The following is a 16,949-nucleotide window of genomic DNA, read 5'->3' on the forward strand; positions in this document are numbered from 1 at the left end:
TGATTTCTTCTCCTTTCACGTGCAGTGTAGTGCACGTCCCAGTGATGTTCAGCTCGAACTCATTGACCTGCAGTCGGTTTCACTACTGGCAGAGCACTTTAAGTCAGTATCACTACTGGAGTTTTATTCTTCTCTCAAAGAACAGAACTTTCCACACATGAGGCATGCTCAGAAGATGCTGCTTCTCTTTGTATCTACCTACATATGAGAACAAACATTCTCCCTGATGAAGTTGAACAAATACAGCTACAGATCCTCTCTCACTGACGATCACCTGTCAGCTGTCATTTGCATATCCACCTCAGACATACAACCTGACTTCAGTGCACTCGTTCAAGCCCAACACAGACAACATTTCTCGCACTGAATTGAAAAACTGAAAATGCACTATGGGACTACCAGTTTTGCAGAAACATGATCCCTATCAGTGTTTTGCTTTTAAATATAAATATTACATATGTATATTTGTTTGGGTCATTATTCCTGCTGACCCCTGTATCTTTTATAGTAGTCTGTGAGTAATGGAAGGTTATTTTGTGTCTCAGCCGACTCTGCTCTCTCCCTACGTCATGACGTCCATATATTAGCATAATATTAACATAGTGACATATCTATTCTTTGAATGAAGGGGAAGAGATGTCAGTTGGACGTGTCTGTCAGATGAAAAAGCCTTGCACACTGTTACTACTGACACAATACCAACATAATAGCAAAAGTCACAGAATTTATGCAGGCATCTCTGAGAGGAAAAGGCTTAATTTGGTAGCTATCAAGTTTTGCACACATTTGTTGTCCTCAATCTAGAAGCCTTAGGCACAAGCTTTACTCTTTGTTTTCATAATGGAGTGAGCATCGATCACTGTTCAGCACTAGGTCCACACAGGCCTACAGCTTTGTGCTAATGAGCCTCTGTCGTAGCGTGGAATCATGTTTGTTCAGTTTGGGTCCTTTAATGACATTGTCATTAAAAACAGGAAACAGTGCAGCTAAGCAGTATACTGTTGATCACATCAAGGTCGACCAGAACAGACACAACTCTCTGTGCCTCTGTTACTGTACTGTCTTTTTGATCTTTTTATTTTAGAGATATGTTTGGCATTTTGGCCATTATTTGAAGCTGACTGAAATTGGGGGGTTGGAAAGAAAGGCGTATGAGATGCATATCCTATTCCATCTATAGCGTTGCAGGTATTTTGCAGATGCAGGCGGGCAGAAAGAAAAGACTGACACAGTGATAAACTACTGTAATAATTATATACTTACTTATGGCTCGCGTTTCCATCTGACAGATGAAAATATAAAAACCTTTTACTGAGAAGCTGCATTAAAAGTCAATTTTAAAATTAAAATTAATTAATGAGCACAGTAAACTTAAAAGGATAGTTCAGGTGTTTTGAAGTGGGGTTGTATGTGGTACTTCATAATTAGTCTATAACTTACAGTAGATGAAGATCGGCATTGCCCCAATTTGGAGAAACAGGTAGGAGTACCAGCATGGTGGCTCAGCAATGTACTGCTTAGATGCAGCAGCAAAACACAATTAAACACATAAAAAAAACATCAGTTTAAGTGTACGCCATATTTTGAATATTTTCACCTCACGGCCTTGCCGTCAGACCTGATGGTGGCGATCCTGTAATATGGCTCTTTTCAAAGCCAGCCGACTCCATTGACAAAAACAGACATTTTCACACTAAAACTCAATCTAACAGCGGTAGGCGAGCAGCTCCTGTGTTCTTTGCGGTAAAAGAAACAAATAGTTTCTGTCAAAAGAGTCTCAAGAATCTGAAACGAGGGTAGATGAATAAAACAGCTTCAGTTACTAGGAAAATTGGCTGCCTGACTTCAAGGTAAAGCAGCGCAAATATTCTAAATATTGTGTACACTTAACTCATTTCGTTTTTTAGCTGACTTAACTACATCTTAGTGCCGCCCTCCTTTCTGCACTCCAGCATCAAGTTCTTTTATTTCTATATTAGCTGGTGTTTTTTTTTATTTTTAATAAAGACTTGGACTAATATCAGGTTTTACAGAGTTCATGTTTGCACTATATGTAGCACTACATACTATGTGTTACATTACATTACATTTCATTTAGCTGACGCTTTTATCCAAAGCGACTTACAATAAGTGCAATTCAACCATGAGTACAAACTCAGAACAACAAGAATCAAGAAAGTACAATTTCTTCAATAAAGTTAAACTACAAAGTGCTATCAGTAAGTGCCATTGAAGTGCTACTACAGTGCTACTAGGGTGCTACTTTCCTTATTCAAGGTGTAGTCGAAAAAGATGTGTTTTTAGTTTGCAAAAAAGATGTAGAGACTTTCTGTCTGTGTTGCAGGGAGTTGATATAAAAATTGTTCAGATTACTCGATGGCATCGATCTTCACCGATCTTCACCCGATTTGTAAATAATTGCAGTTCCCCCTTTTAACAAGCGTTTCCCCCACTCTTTCGAGATGCCGCTCCACACCTCTTTGCTTTGCCTGAGCATTGTGACCGGATTGCATCCAGAATGCAGAGCGTTCCCATCGCAGTTTGAGCCTGACAACTTTCATATCTGCTTCTGAGGAAGACAGACCCATCACTTACGATGATGTGCTCCGCGGTGACTGGTGAAAAAGTTGCTTTGTGATGGACCAACAGCCACTGATGACGAGCAACCGTTTAAAAAGGGAATAAAGAAGTTACAGAAAGCGCTCTGGGAGTTATAGAGAGAAGATTTCACGGTGCTGGCATTTCCTCTGTCAATAATTACTCCTTTCAGTTTCTTAATGCATTTAAACTAATTAATAAATATGTCATTAGAAATCACTTCCTAGTTCCAGCCAGGATCAATAATTGTAGATCAAAACTGAGATAAACAAAACTGTTGGTGTAAGTGAGCTACATGCTCGCTACAAAATAATTACTCTTCCAGTAACTGTCTTCAACAACCTCTGAAAACACCAGCTTACATCACATGAATACATCTAAGCAATCACAGTACGCTCCGCTGTACGCTGCATTGAATCTGCAGGTAGAGCTAATGTCTGTCCTTTCAAAGCAGCTTTATTCCCTCCAGATAATCATCTTCAGTTCTGAACAGGCAAGGAAGAGATACATTATTCAACCGAAAGGCGGGAGAGAGAGAGAGCAACTACTTTTTCTGACTCTGTGTGCTATCAAACAAACTTCTCATTTGTGTGGGTAGCTGAATCTGTAGCTAGCGAGGCAGGCAGCTTGACTGTTATTCACTGTGATCCTGACTCAAAATGAGAGAGAGAGAGCGAGAGAGAGAGAGAGAGAGAGAGAGAGAGAGAAAGAGAGTAAAAGTGGAGACAGAGAAAGGCATAAGGGAGTTAGCGAGAGAGGCTGAGAAACAAGAGGGAGATACAGTTATTTCTTCCGGGTCTTTGAGAGAGAGAGAGAGAGAAAGAGAGAGAGAGAGAGAGAGAGAGAGAGCAAGACAGAGAGGTCTGTCTGCGTCCGGTCGGCCGTTCAGCTGATTAATTTGTGACAGGAGGGATTTATGTGCTCTGTGCCTTGAATTGCTGCTCTAATTTATATGGTAATCTTCTTTAAGACTCTGGCAGCATACAAAAAACAAAAAAATCTTTTATTTCCATCTCTGCTAAGCCTAACCCCTTTTCTATACTCACTCAAGTCAAATAAACCTATATGTGCGCGATGACACGTCTCGATTTCACTTCCCTGATGAGGCTTCCCTGCGCTCGGTTTGGGTTCGCGTCAGTATTCATGGCTGTCTCTCATTTCCCCAAATGATGCTTCAGATGTTTGTCCCTCACCAGAAATCTCATGTCACCCTGATGAGACGTACTGCTGTAAATACTTAGGAGAGTGGATGAAGGCTCAAGGGACACAGGAACAGTTTGGCTTTGGGGGGAAGTAAGGAAAAAGACCAGGTTTCGATTAATATATGGACAAATGTTAATTGTGACAGCAAGAACTGCGGTCTGATGTACTACGCGCACTCAACGTTGCCGGAATCGTCCAATCAGGGCCGCAGAAACTGGTTATTGTTTGAGATGTTCCGATACAATACCAGCGTGTTAAAAACATGCTATGTAACTTCCTATTATCTTGAAAAAGAACTGCTGACATTTTGCTAACTCTGGTTGAGATTATACTCTTGGCTAACACCTGCCCGATTGGTACTGCATGTTTTGGAACTCTCAACAGAGAGAAGCGAGCTGTCTCACTCGAACAATTGCTTCGACCCAAAGCAAAGAGTGAGACATCTCGCTTGGTTCTCATGTCTGTTGTCTGTTGTTTGCCCTGGTCCAGCCCCCAGATATGCTGCTATAGGCCTAGACTGCTGGGGTACATCCTAGGATACACCGAGCTCCTCCTCTCCTTCTCTTCCTCTTTCGCTCCTCCTCTCCTCTTCACCTCTTCTTTCTCTCCTTCTGGATAAATGATTGTCTCTTCAATGCACATTACTAACTCTACTTTCTTTTTCCATGTATTCGTGGTCCTCCCCAATACCATGGATCGTGGCTGACTGGAACCGGTCCTGCCAGCTGCCTTGGCCCTGCTGATGCCCTTCCTCTCTACCTCCTTCTGCTTAATGGATTGTGGTTATCTGGATCATGGTCCATGCCTACCACTCATTATATGAATAATTTCTGTCATATTCATTGAATGTGCTGTAACTCCGTTACGTTATTCATTCTGGCCACATGACAGCTATTGCTTCTGTCCATCCGGGGAGAGGGATCCTCCTCTCTTGCTCTCCCGAGGCAAACTTGTATTTGTGATGTTGGGCTATATAAAATAAACTGAATTGAATTGTTGAGAGTTGCACATGTGCAGTTCTGATTGGGCGGGTGCGAGCGGAGAGTGTTACGTTAGCCAGAGCTAGCAAAATGTCAGCAATTGGGCGGGAGTGACACTTGTTGTTGTTGTCGTTTCTGCAGCATGAAACAGCTGATAATTGCTATAACGTGATATCGGTCCAGAGCATAGACATGGCTTACTCACAGAGACCTGATCCAGCATTTTAGACTGTATTGGAGGAATCTCTGATACCGGTATCAGAACAGCTTGAGTATTTATGGTAACTCTGGTATCAAATACATGTTATTATGAGCACTCTAAAGCTGAGAACACAAGTTAAAACCTAGAAAAAACACCACCATTTTTGTCTTGATACTCAGAAAGTAGGTAGAACACACTGGACTATGGGATAGGCTATGATAAGAGTCACGTCAGGCAACCTCCAAAATACTGTGATCACATCAATTTCCGTGTTTACTGTACCAAAAACACACACGGTTATCCATCCAATCAGTTTGCATTGGAGAGGCTAAGAAATGGCGGACATAAGCTTCATTTTGGTGAGATAATGGATGGAGAAAATGAGGGGATCAAGGACTATGGGGAGGCCTGGAGGAGAGTGAACTGCATAAGAGCGAGATAATCTCTAATGATCTGTGGCTCTGCTATGAAAGTTAATGAGTTGGATTATAAAATAATGCATTCTCAGTAGAGGCACTTTTATGACTTCCTGTCCACAGATGAGAAGTAGCTCAGCTACTGCGCTTTCATGTTATCAATGGACTCCCATCTGTTGATGAAGAGCTTTCCTGTTAACAGTGAATGTTCAAGCTGGTGTGTTTCAAATTAATTTACACGGCGTGATTTTTAACGACCGATTGTCTGCACCAACTGGCCCACAATGGAACCCACTTGGCCCGACTTGGTCTGATCAATACTGATCCTAAATCATAATTGGCCCAACAATCATGATGTTCCCACCTGAAGTTGTTACACTGATCACTGTCTAATACACAAGGGCTCTAGCCTCCACCTTTCCCTAATATCACCATAAAACACACAGATTAAACTGTTCTTGAAAGCAGAAATAACTAAAATCCTGCTTTCTGACATGCCTTGAAATACTGTGCTCCTGACAGGCCTACAGCATAGATGTTTTCATGAGTGTGGGTGCTAATAAGGGAAATCTAATTTTTTTTGGCTCCAGGATTGGAATGAGCTCCCTCCCCCCGAGGATCCTGGATGTAGATCAGTTTGAAAATGGAGTGTTATTCCTCTTTTAGCTCTGTCGTCTCTCCATCCCCCTCCAGAGGAAAACAGTAATTTTACCGTGGCCGTGAATGCCAATCAGAAAGGGATTGCCAGGATATGTAAAGTAAAAGGTGTAAAAAAATAAATAAAACAAATCTGCTGGTAATCCTTTAATCCTTTTGGTGGCGAGTTTACAACCAAGGCCTCGGTGGGTTTAGAAACTCAGAATAGTCAACCCCGACTGCACCTTTTACAATGTGGACGATATTTGTGTTTACTGACAGAAGTCGAACCTGCTGTGGATACAAGTGCCGTGCAGCCCTTTCTACAGAATCTTATTTTGACAAGTCAACAGTTCTCTCCTTTGTGTGTGTGTGTGTGTGTGTGTGTGTGTGTGTGTGTGTGTGTGTGTGAGTGTGTGTGTGTGTGTGTGTGTGTGTGTGTGTGTGTGTGTGTACAGCCAGACACATCCTCGCAGTGTGTGTGGTTGTACACGAGAGGCACATTAATGCTGCGTCTGCATGTACAGTATGTCACACCGGGGTGGAAGGTTTTCCTGTCATTTTAGATTATTATTAGTCAAAATAATAGATTTTAAACACAAAGCTGCATATAATATATTATAACGTAACCTTTTCTTCTTTCATACGTCATTAACAGTATGCTGTGACAATAAACCTTTTTAATAAAGTAATGCATTATTAAAAGATTATTATGTATTACAACTATGGAAAAATCTCTTACAAAAATAAAAAGTCAGTGAGAGACCAGCAAATATGAAGTAAATAAAATGCTTGACAATGTGTTTTGATTATTGTCATAAAGCATTATGAATATGTATGAGTACTTTAACTATAATTATACTGTGATTGTAAGCAGATTATAATGCATTATATGTTTGTTTTGAATGCATTATAGACATTGGGCCTCATAGACAATGTTACCACGGTTGGAATTTTGAATATTGAAATACTGGAATAATAGTAAAGATTAAAACTGTAGACTGTCGTCTCAACGCAGCCTGTGCTATATAGGAGTATATAGGAGTTTTTCCGTTCATAGATTTTGCACTCAGCTTCATTCACTCGGTATAAAAGACATGTTTGCCAACGAGCTTTAAGCTGCCATTTTAGAACGAGAAGTAATAGGAAGAAACTTCTGCACCTGAAAATGTGACTTCAAGGTTGAACGTTTAGTACAGTGTTTCTCTCTTTTTCTGTGACGCCCCACTTTGGCAGAAGAAAAATGTTCATGCCCCAACAAAATTGTAAAAAATAAAAGAATTCTGCATTTCCCCCTGCGCTCCACCTGTATTACCATTGTTTGAGAAATACTGTTTTAGTATGACCAGCTGCCACCTGTGCAAGAAGAATTCCAGATTCCCTGAGGTATTTTATAGATTATAGACCAGGCAGTGAAATCGATCCTTGCTGCAAAATATGGACACATCGAAGTATAAGTAAACTGTTTCTACCTGTGAGCAGCTCTCGGATCTCCACGTCTGTGGTCTTCCGGAGCAGTCGCACCAGAGCCGGGATGCCCCCGCAGTTCTTCAGGGCGATCTTGTTGTCGTCGTTGGCTTTGCCGTACACCAGGTTCCTCAGGGCTCCGCAGGCGCTGCGGTGCACGTCGGTCATCCGGTGGTCCAGCAAGTCCACCAGCAGCTGGATGCCACCCTGCCGCCGGATCTGGCAGACAGAGGAGGGAGGATGGAGTTAAGGGGACCGCGAGAAATTCACAAACAATAGAGGTGTTTCTGTATGTTTCCCCAGACACACACAAAATATTGAATATAGGTGTCTAAACAATATCAGGGCTTGTTCACGTCAATAGATAAATATAAAATAGTTTCCCACTTCTGATGCTGTTTTAGGAGAAACTGCTGTCATTTAAATCAACATTAATTTCTGCTTTTTCAACAGGTCACAGCTACTGTGGCAATTGTGCCTGTATATTATGTTGTTTGTGCTCCAGATAAAGGTACATCGGCATACAGACGATTCACTTGGGATGATGACTATTTAGAAACTAGATTTTATATCCTCAATTAACTGACCCCGTAATGACTGGGTTGTGTAAAAAAAATAGTCACTCTGCAATCCAACTATAAAGCAAGGAATCTATGTCCGTCTGTATGTGTGTGTGTGTGTGTGTGTGTGTGGATGTAATCATCGCGATGTTAGCCATTGTTTTGTGGACTGCCGCTATGAAGCCTTGAGTTTGGTGATTTTGCAGTTGAAATCTTGACTTATTGCAACCAGTGAGACCTGTCAATCACAGTAAGCCCGCCCTAAAGCATACTCCAATTTATGGTCTGTTTGACTCTAAATGGACCATAATTTACTAGATGAACATCATGCTGTATTGAAAAAGACTTGAAACTAGAGATTGAGACATAAACTCATGTTTACAATGTTTATTGAGGGAATAAATCAAGAGAGAAGTCGAGTCATTTTCTCATAGATTCCATGCAATTGGACTTTTTTTTGCAAAGGAGTCGCCCCCTGATGGCCATTTAAGAGAATGCAGGTTTTAAGATATTTCCTTATTGGCTTCACTCGACAGACCCGGAGCTGTAAAATGTCGGAAAGTGCTCATCACAAGGTCCAATAGTCCAAGGGATTGTCTTCCAATTGCTTATTTTGTCTGAAAAACCTTAAAACCCCCAAAGGGATTGTATTAATAATGATTAGAGATAGAGAAAAACTGAAATTTATTTAAACTATTAATTGCAAAATTATCGGCACGTAATTTTCTTTCAGGGGTTTCTCTCCTTAGTGACACAAAGGGCATAACTAAGAGAATAGATGGAGCACATCTTTACAGTGCATCCGGTGCTCGAAGACTGCTCGAAGACTGCCGTATACATGTACCTCAGCAGCCCGTCTATAATTTCACCATTCGGGCATCTCTCTCAAGGGCAAAAAACAATCTGGCCTGTGGTTTGTGAGTTTGGCAGCCACCGCTCTAAATGCCACACGCCATTCTTAAACACAATTTAAACATCAGTCATCCTTCTCATCTGTCTCTCTCTATCTCTAATGCCTGTTGGCTGATTGCTGTTTGAAGAACTTTGTTTGCCCTCAAATCCATCGTCTCAATGGGGATTAATTAAGTGGAATTTAACTGAATTGAGTTGACATTGAAGAGACGGACGGAACAGAGACACTGAGTGATGGCGGGTCTAGAGGACGACGGGATAGGCTGCAGGAACAGGGACGTTCTCGGAGTTGGGTTAAGTGTGCGTAATGAGGAGTTAATGCCGTTTAATATGGAGTTTGGTGGAGCTCAGACAGCGACACACGTGGGACAGAGTTTCCCCTCAATACAGTTGTGACCAATCTTTCACTACTCAGGCAGAAGCAAGTTGAGAATGGGTGTATTTACAACCTGCCTGCTCAGTGTCTGGTCATCGACAATGTGTCAAGCTATTCATGTGTTGCTTGGCCGACATGAGTGACGATGTTCCAGAGTGTAAGGCCTTCTTAATCTCTGCCCAGGCGTCAACTTCTGGTTCTGAAAAGTGAAGCCAATGTGGAAGTGCCTTAAACATGCATTCTCTCTAATGGCCATCAGGGGTCGACTCCTCCGGTTGCAAAAGAAAGAAGTAGTCTAATTGTATAGAAGTCTATGAGAAAATGACTCTACTTCTCTCTCGATTTATTCCCTCAGTAAAGAGCATGATGTTCATTTAGTAAATGTATGGTCAAATAGACCATAAAATAGAGTATGATTTAAGGCGGGGCTACACGGTGTCTGATGACATGTAGTTACCATCGAGTTGTCTTTGTTTTTCTCTTACGACTTTAACCCTTTCACAGTGTGTTTTCAGTTCATTAAAGATAATTGTAACATTTTGGTCAACTTAAAATGTCTTATTGAGTGTTCAGTTCTACTTAGCTCCACTCTCTCGTGTCACTTCTGGCTGCAAAAAAACAAAATGGCGACGGCCAAAATGCTGAACTCGAGGCATTAAAACCATAGTTCTTAAATCAGTGCGTGACACTGCAGTGACTGCTTCCACTTCTTGTATCCATCTCTAACAAATGCTGAATAGGTTAATCAAAGTTTTTTCAATGTGTATATATCAAGCACAAATATCTCCTGGACATTGCTGGATTCCTATTGCGATCGACTTGCAGACCCGGCGGCAGAAAGCACTGAGGAGTTGCTGTTGCTTTATTCCTCCATTGGCCCGTTGCGTGACCATCAAACATATTTGAAGGCGAGCACACCCACTCACTCTTAGTTGAGCACCCTCGTCCCCTGGAATCTTGCCTGTGGTACTCCGAGCACTGAAAAATCCCATTTGAAAAACTAAACAGCAGCCAGAAACAATGTTCAGCTGAACTTTTCAAAACTCCGGCAGAAAAATCAAACACTGCAGTATCTGCATTCCTATCTGCGCGCTTCAGGAAATAGCTGGTAAGTATGTTTTCATGTGTGTTTTGATTGAACTCTTTACTGGAAGTCACCAACACTAAATGAGAGCCAAACGTATGCATGCGGTGAGTTAGGGCCAAGCAGAGTTTTGGAATTCAACCCCCTGTCTGTGAGCGCTTCTCTCTTGGTGCGGTTTCTCGTCGGACATCAATACCTCAGATTTGATCTTGTTGTCTCCAAAGCAGAGGTGCTGGAGGTAGGCAGCGGCGTTGGACTGTACTGATGGGAACTGATGCTGCAACATCTGGATCACCTCCGGCAGCTCTGGATCCCTCCAGCCGAACTCTCTACGGAGACACACAGAGTAAATGCAGTGTTGTGATGTGTGCAATGCTCGATTCGTTTGTGTGTGTGCAGCTGAACCCGTTACAAGACAGCCTGTCTTCTTGCTGTATCTATGATTAAATTGCTCACCAGAGAAAAGAAGAAGACAGAAATCGAGGTTGGAGATGAAACTTTGTATTCACTGTCTGCCAGTTGGTTTGAGGTAGTAAGGAAGCTACAAATACATTTGTATTGGTACGTGAATCAAGAAAAAAATACAAATTCAAAGCCAATTAAGTGGCATTTCTTGAGTAGAAAATAAAAAAAAATCCTCTTAAAAAGGGATCAAAACAAGCATTTTCTGCATCCATCTTTATCCTATGTACTTAAACTGTATTGTGCACTTCCGTTTTGGGGCTTTTTTTATGTTTTAAAAAATTCAGAGAAATCTTAATGCTACTGCACACATTGATGTTTCAAACAACCCTGTCTTTCCAGCAGTTTGTGTTTGGCCCTTTCCTGTTTCGACAAGACAATGCCCCAGCGTGCAGAGCCCGCTCCATATAGAAACGACATTCACAGTTTTTGTGTGGTAGTACTTGACTGTCCTGCAGAGTCCTGAACTAAATCTCATCTAAAACCGTTGGGATGAAGTGGAACGCCGACTGTGAGCCAGGACTCTGCCACCCTACATTACCAGAATAACGGAGGGCAGAAGTGAAACTGGAACTTCAGGGCTTTTGGTTCGAGAAATAACCTCATTTCAAAGCAGTAAGTATTCTCATCAGTATGTTGTGTTCATCGCTTTGTATGTTTGGATTAGGAGACAAAAATATATATAATAATAATGTTTATTTCATATTTCTGTCTCTGCCTTTCTGTTTCTACTTTCTACTTTTAACCAACACCATTTCCCACAAGTTCGATGCCTTTGCGGGGTAAACGTGGCGACTCGACAAAAGAGATGAGTCCATCAGTGAGTTGAGGGGTCGCGGTTTTACTTTGTATCGTGTCCATGGTTATCGTTGGTGGTATCATAGTACATAGCACTTCACTGAGATGGTATTACACGAAACGTTCAAGAATTGTACACAACATGCATTGTAATTCCTAGTCTAATTGATCTTTCATAGTTGCCATTTGTATTCTATTTTTTTTATTTTACATACTTTACAGACAGAAATGTGCCCAGTCATCTTCATCAACTTCTATTGACAGCTGGCACATGTGATCGGGGCCATTCAAGTTACCGTTGGCAACCATTTTGAGGAATCAGAACCAATTCTCCTTTGTTTGCTATAAGATTTGAATGCTTTGTCATCGGAAGGTGCTCCACAACAGCAGCATCTCAAATGCACTGTGAGAGCATGAAGCCTTTCTTCTAACTGCCCCAGCTGCTTTGGCTTTGTAGGCAGGGTCCGACAGTGCTTTTGCCTAAAGGCACACACACACACACACACACACACACACACACACACACACACACACACACACACACACACACACACACACACACACACACACACACTAAGCTCGCTAACCCTGCACGTGTGTGTGTAAGGGTGTGTGAGGGACGAAACCCGGATGATTAACGTGTGAAAGATGCGATGTGTGAGAACAAAGTCACGGTGAGGGATCAGAGAGAGGGACGGAGAGAGAAGGGGGAGGCGGGGCTTATCAATGTGAATTATCTGTTGCCAGCGGCAATGGGATATCACGTTTCCTTGACAGCGATGGTTTCTTGGGACCAACTGAAGCTAAGGCTTTTTTAGTTTTGGGCAATTGATCTAACCTGTGACGGAAAGAAGAGTTGGTACTTCATGGATATTGATTTGTCTATCCACTTGTTTCACTCTGCTACTTTTCATGCATTCTTCACATTCATTTTCCACTTTTAAATCCACACATTATGATTTAATTTTTTTTTTCACCCCGATATTTGTGAGATGTTTTTCGGGCTGCATATAGAACTCCGGCTTGCTCCACCCTTATGTGGAACCCATTTCTCTTTGATGTATCTTATTCTTGATGCAGCAACAGCCCGGAGTCCCCGCGGAGATAATTTCAGTTCAGTCTAATCTATCATAAACACATGCACGCACAAACAATCTCGGGATGGCACAGAAAGAACACACTCACACACACACACTGAGTGCCCTAGGAAAACTTGGTGTGCAGTTTAGAGTGTGCGCACACACACACACACACACACACACACACAGACACACACACACACAGACACACACACACACACACTCACACACATATGCACACACACACACTTGTAGTAGTCAAAACACATGCACGTACGCACTCATTGACTTGCATCTACACCCAGCCATCAAAGGCAGTGCAGAAGAGCCAGGATTAGAAAGCTTTTGTCTCTGAGTTTCTTAATGGGCCAATGGGATAAAGCCAGCGTTTGAAAAAAAATGTGGGGATTGAAGGGAGAAGGAAGAGAGAATTATTTCAAAGGTTATTTCTCTCTCTCTCTCTCTCTCTCTCTCTCTCTCTCTCTTTCTCTCTCTCTCTCTCTCTCTCTCAGAAATCCTCCCTCTCTTTAACAATTTTCGTTTTCATTTTGTTCTCAGTGTCTCTCCCTCCCTCCCTCCCTCTCTCTCTCGGGAACAGATTCCTACACAAACACACACATATGCAGCCACAAGATTAACATGCATGATGTTGTTACGCACATACAGTGAATTGAAAGGAACTGATGAACGTGTAATTGTATGAAAATATGAAAACAAGCTAATTTAGGTCGAGGGGTGAGAGTTCATCACTTATTCATGTATGTGTCCTTCACTGGAATACTTTAGCTTCTTTGTACGTACACTTCATTATGTTGCCATTATTTAATAGCTACTTTACAGATGGATATTTAGCATGAAATCCACCAACTTATGAATAACAGTACCTTGTTATTCATTAAACTATCGAAATAAATACTTTCAGTAGATTTCGTTGTTTCTACTAGATTTACCATCCACGACAATTACTTGTACTTGAGTATTTCTACATCATTTTTTGTATTGCAGTGTTTTGTGTTGCTCCTGTTGCTCAAGTAAATTACTTGAATATCCACAGCTTGATTTTAGCAGAAAATTTTATATAATCTAAAGATAAAAAGCTCAAAGCAAGGAGAATCAATCTATTTAGTATAACAATCGGACTAAATCTGACACACAAAGCCTTCTTTTTTTTATCAGTGTCTGTTCTGCTGAATCATTGCAAATGTCACTATTAGTACAACACTTTGCCTTTAAAAACAAATAGTTTGCCAAGTGCATCTATGGTTGGAAAGTTAGTGTTCAGCTGAGGCCTTTATCAAGAAGAGGACATGAAAGCAGTAGTTTCTATTCCGGCTCACGGGTGTATGCCTCCTAACCTTGTTGCCATGTCCAAAATGCCATCGCTTCATAATTTTATCCTGTCAACAATAGGATATGAATTCTTAGTAATGAGCAAACAAAAACTGTTTCGTGAAGTCACAGTGACCTTTGACCTCCAAAATCTAATCGGTTCAACCTTGAGTACTTTAAAATGTCTCCATCATTTTATTTATCGGCAGCTGTGAGGACTAATAATAGCCACTTTAAGTTCAGAATTTGATGATTTTTGAGGGGAGTGTCTTTGAGCTACTTATATTGGAAAATAGGCAGCTTTTTTTGGTTGGATACCCACACAATCCTTGCTAGTTTCTCCAATTTTGCCAACCCCAACTTTAAACAGATTTGTTAAGGTGTGTAAAATATGTTTTGCTGCTGCCCCTCGTCCACAGCAGTACATTGCTTTGCTCCAAACTAGTGCCATACAGGTAATACACTGACTATGTATAAGTACCTACAAGTACATATATCCCACTTAAAGAAAATATCTGAACTATCTTCCTCCTTAATACTTAAATCAATGAAGGAACACAATAGAAACAAAAAAAAACACACAAGTAAACTTCAGAACACCAGAACAGAGAAATACACCACAATGCACAAACATGTTGATATGACAGGTGAAAAATAAACACAAACGTGCAAAAAGAAAAAAATAGAAAACACACACAATGAGAGAGCCTAGAATAGTCGCGGCCCTGGAGAGGAAGTGGCACATCACTGCAGCTCAAACTCAACCCGAGGGCTGAGGGCCGTGATACTTCGAGGGGTCCGCATGCGCGCACATATAGGAAACAAATGTGCACTTTCAACATAGATTCTGTGCAACATGCCTACATAAACCGAGGAGCGTATGGCTGACGTGTTGCACGATGCGTTGCTCTTCTGGGATAAAACAGGACTAAATTCTAAAGCTGGCCAACATTCTGAAAGAATTTAAACTAAAGTCGCAGTGAAACTAAATGAATTGAAGAGACCGTCTCGTCTTCTCTACTGCCCCAGAAAGCTGTACTATAATGGTTCATTCATTCCCTAACTCTAGCCTGGAGCTGTACTACTTTTCACTCAGCATCTCCCTCTCTCTCACTGTGTGTGTGTGTGTGTGTGTGTGTGTGTGTGTTTCTCTTGTTCCAGAGAGAAGAGAACACAGGAGGAATATGGTGCTCCCGGTCCCCAAACTCTGTGTGACAACATCGCAGCAGGATGAGCAAAGACGACTGTGAACTTCGGGCAAAAGAGTTCACCCGGGCAATGTTTGCACTTAGGGAAATAGTATGCATCATATTTAAGCACTGCTGTTCTGGACAACTGAATAAAAGAAGAAAAAATGACTTCTGTATGTGTGTTTCGGGATTCTTGAGTGAATTAAAAAGCAAGGTAAATGATGTGTTTCTAATCTTTAGCAACAAATAGCACATCGGTAAATTGGCCCCCAAAAATAAATAACAGATTTGATCATATGGATATCAAAATAAGATATTGGGGTTCTGTAGAGAGAAACCCTCTACATAATGATCTATAATCTTACTAATACACTACAAATATCATGAATTGGGGTTTGACTTTTGAGGGCATGCTGTTGTATTAATAATGAATATTAAAGCTAGGGCGGGTATGCATTGAAGAATTTTTATTTGTTGAAATTCTCTTTACATCCTGAAAGCGATCCCTCCATCAAATGCTCTGTATCTGTATCTATGGCCGTGCCCGTCCAATCATTTAATTTCAATCGTTTTACCGGCCTGCCTTCCTGCGCCTGTTCTGCTCGTCAACCTGAGTCTTCCACAAGTCGCTAACTTGGCAGCTGTGATAAATAACAACAGCTATGTTTGTCAGTGTTGTCGACTTGGCGACTTTAAAAAAATCAAACTTACCCCAATGCTCTCCAATGTTACCGATCCAAGCTTTGCGAAGGCACATCAATCATAACATCATATTTGGTCACATTTTTAAACTACTGTTTTATGAATAAAAGCAGAATCAGGCAGATCACATAACATCAAAAAAATCTTGAAACTTTTGTCAACAAGTTTTTCACTGATTCAATTTTTTTTGTCCTGCACTTTTGTACTTCCTATAAATAAGCCAGTTTTTAGTTTTGTTTAACTGCAACCATGTCCCTTTACCCTTTAGTCCTACTGATGGCTCCAATCTTAACGAGTCAGAATCAAGAGGGAAAACACTGTCAAGGAGCTTTGGAGAAGGAGAGAAAAGAACTGAATAAATGAAACACGTGTGAGAAAGATATTTCCTGACATATTTCCTCACGCAAAAATGTACGCATACATGAGTGTGTTTACGCATGTGTGTGACTCTGAAATCCCCCACGAGAGCCTAATGTTTCATCAGGCGACGAACTGTCAATCCACTCTTTGTTCCCAGCCAGCCAGGTGGGCTATCTCGCATCACCACTTGTTTACGTGTGTGTGTGTGTGTGTGTGTGTGTGTGTGTGTGTGTGTGTGTGTGTGTGTGTGTGTGTGTGTCTTCGTGCCATTGTCACCCGCAGCCAAAACATTTACACCACAATACGAGATGCGGGCAAACCAACAATTAAACCCACCAAATGAATAAACTACCTATGAATTATGCATTCAGAAAGCAGGGCGAGGCGCTGCAATGTGAGGGCTGCAGGCAGACGACAATCACTGTTATGTCGGGCTGAAAGGGATTTTTCTGTGAGTCAGGTTTTTTAGGAAATAGAGCGATTTGAAAACAAAGAGCAGACTATGCGATTTGTGTTGGGTATATTTGTGTGTGTGTGTGTGTGTGTGTGTGTGTGTGTGCGTGTGTGTGTGTGTGTGTGTGTGTGTGTGTTGCCA

General features: G+C 41.4%; 1 protein-coding gene across 2 annotated transcripts in view; it reads right to left on the bottom strand.

Moving 5' to 3' along the window:
- The window catches only part of ctnnd2b (catenin (cadherin-associated protein), delta 2b), a gene marked incomplete at both ends in the record, with an annotated part of 125,004 nt that overhangs the window by 30,764 nt on the left and 77,291 nt on the right, over positions 1–16,949 (bottom strand). For both annotated transcript variants that reach the window (XM_079225404.1, XM_079225403.1), the window contains 2 exons: positions 7,508–7,721; positions 10,631–10,763. In XM_079225404.1, the coding sequence (XP_079081530.1) occupies positions 7,508–7,721; positions 10,631–10,763 (347 nt within the window). The remainder of the gene's footprint in view (positions 1–7,507; positions 7,722–10,630; positions 10,764–16,949) is intronic.

This window comes from Taurulus bubalis (assembly GCF_910589615.1).
Source record: "Taurulus bubalis genome assembly, chromosome: 1".
In the NCBI taxonomy this organism is placed as follows: Eukaryota; Metazoa; Chordata; class Actinopteri; order Perciformes; family Cottidae; genus Taurulus; species Taurulus bubalis.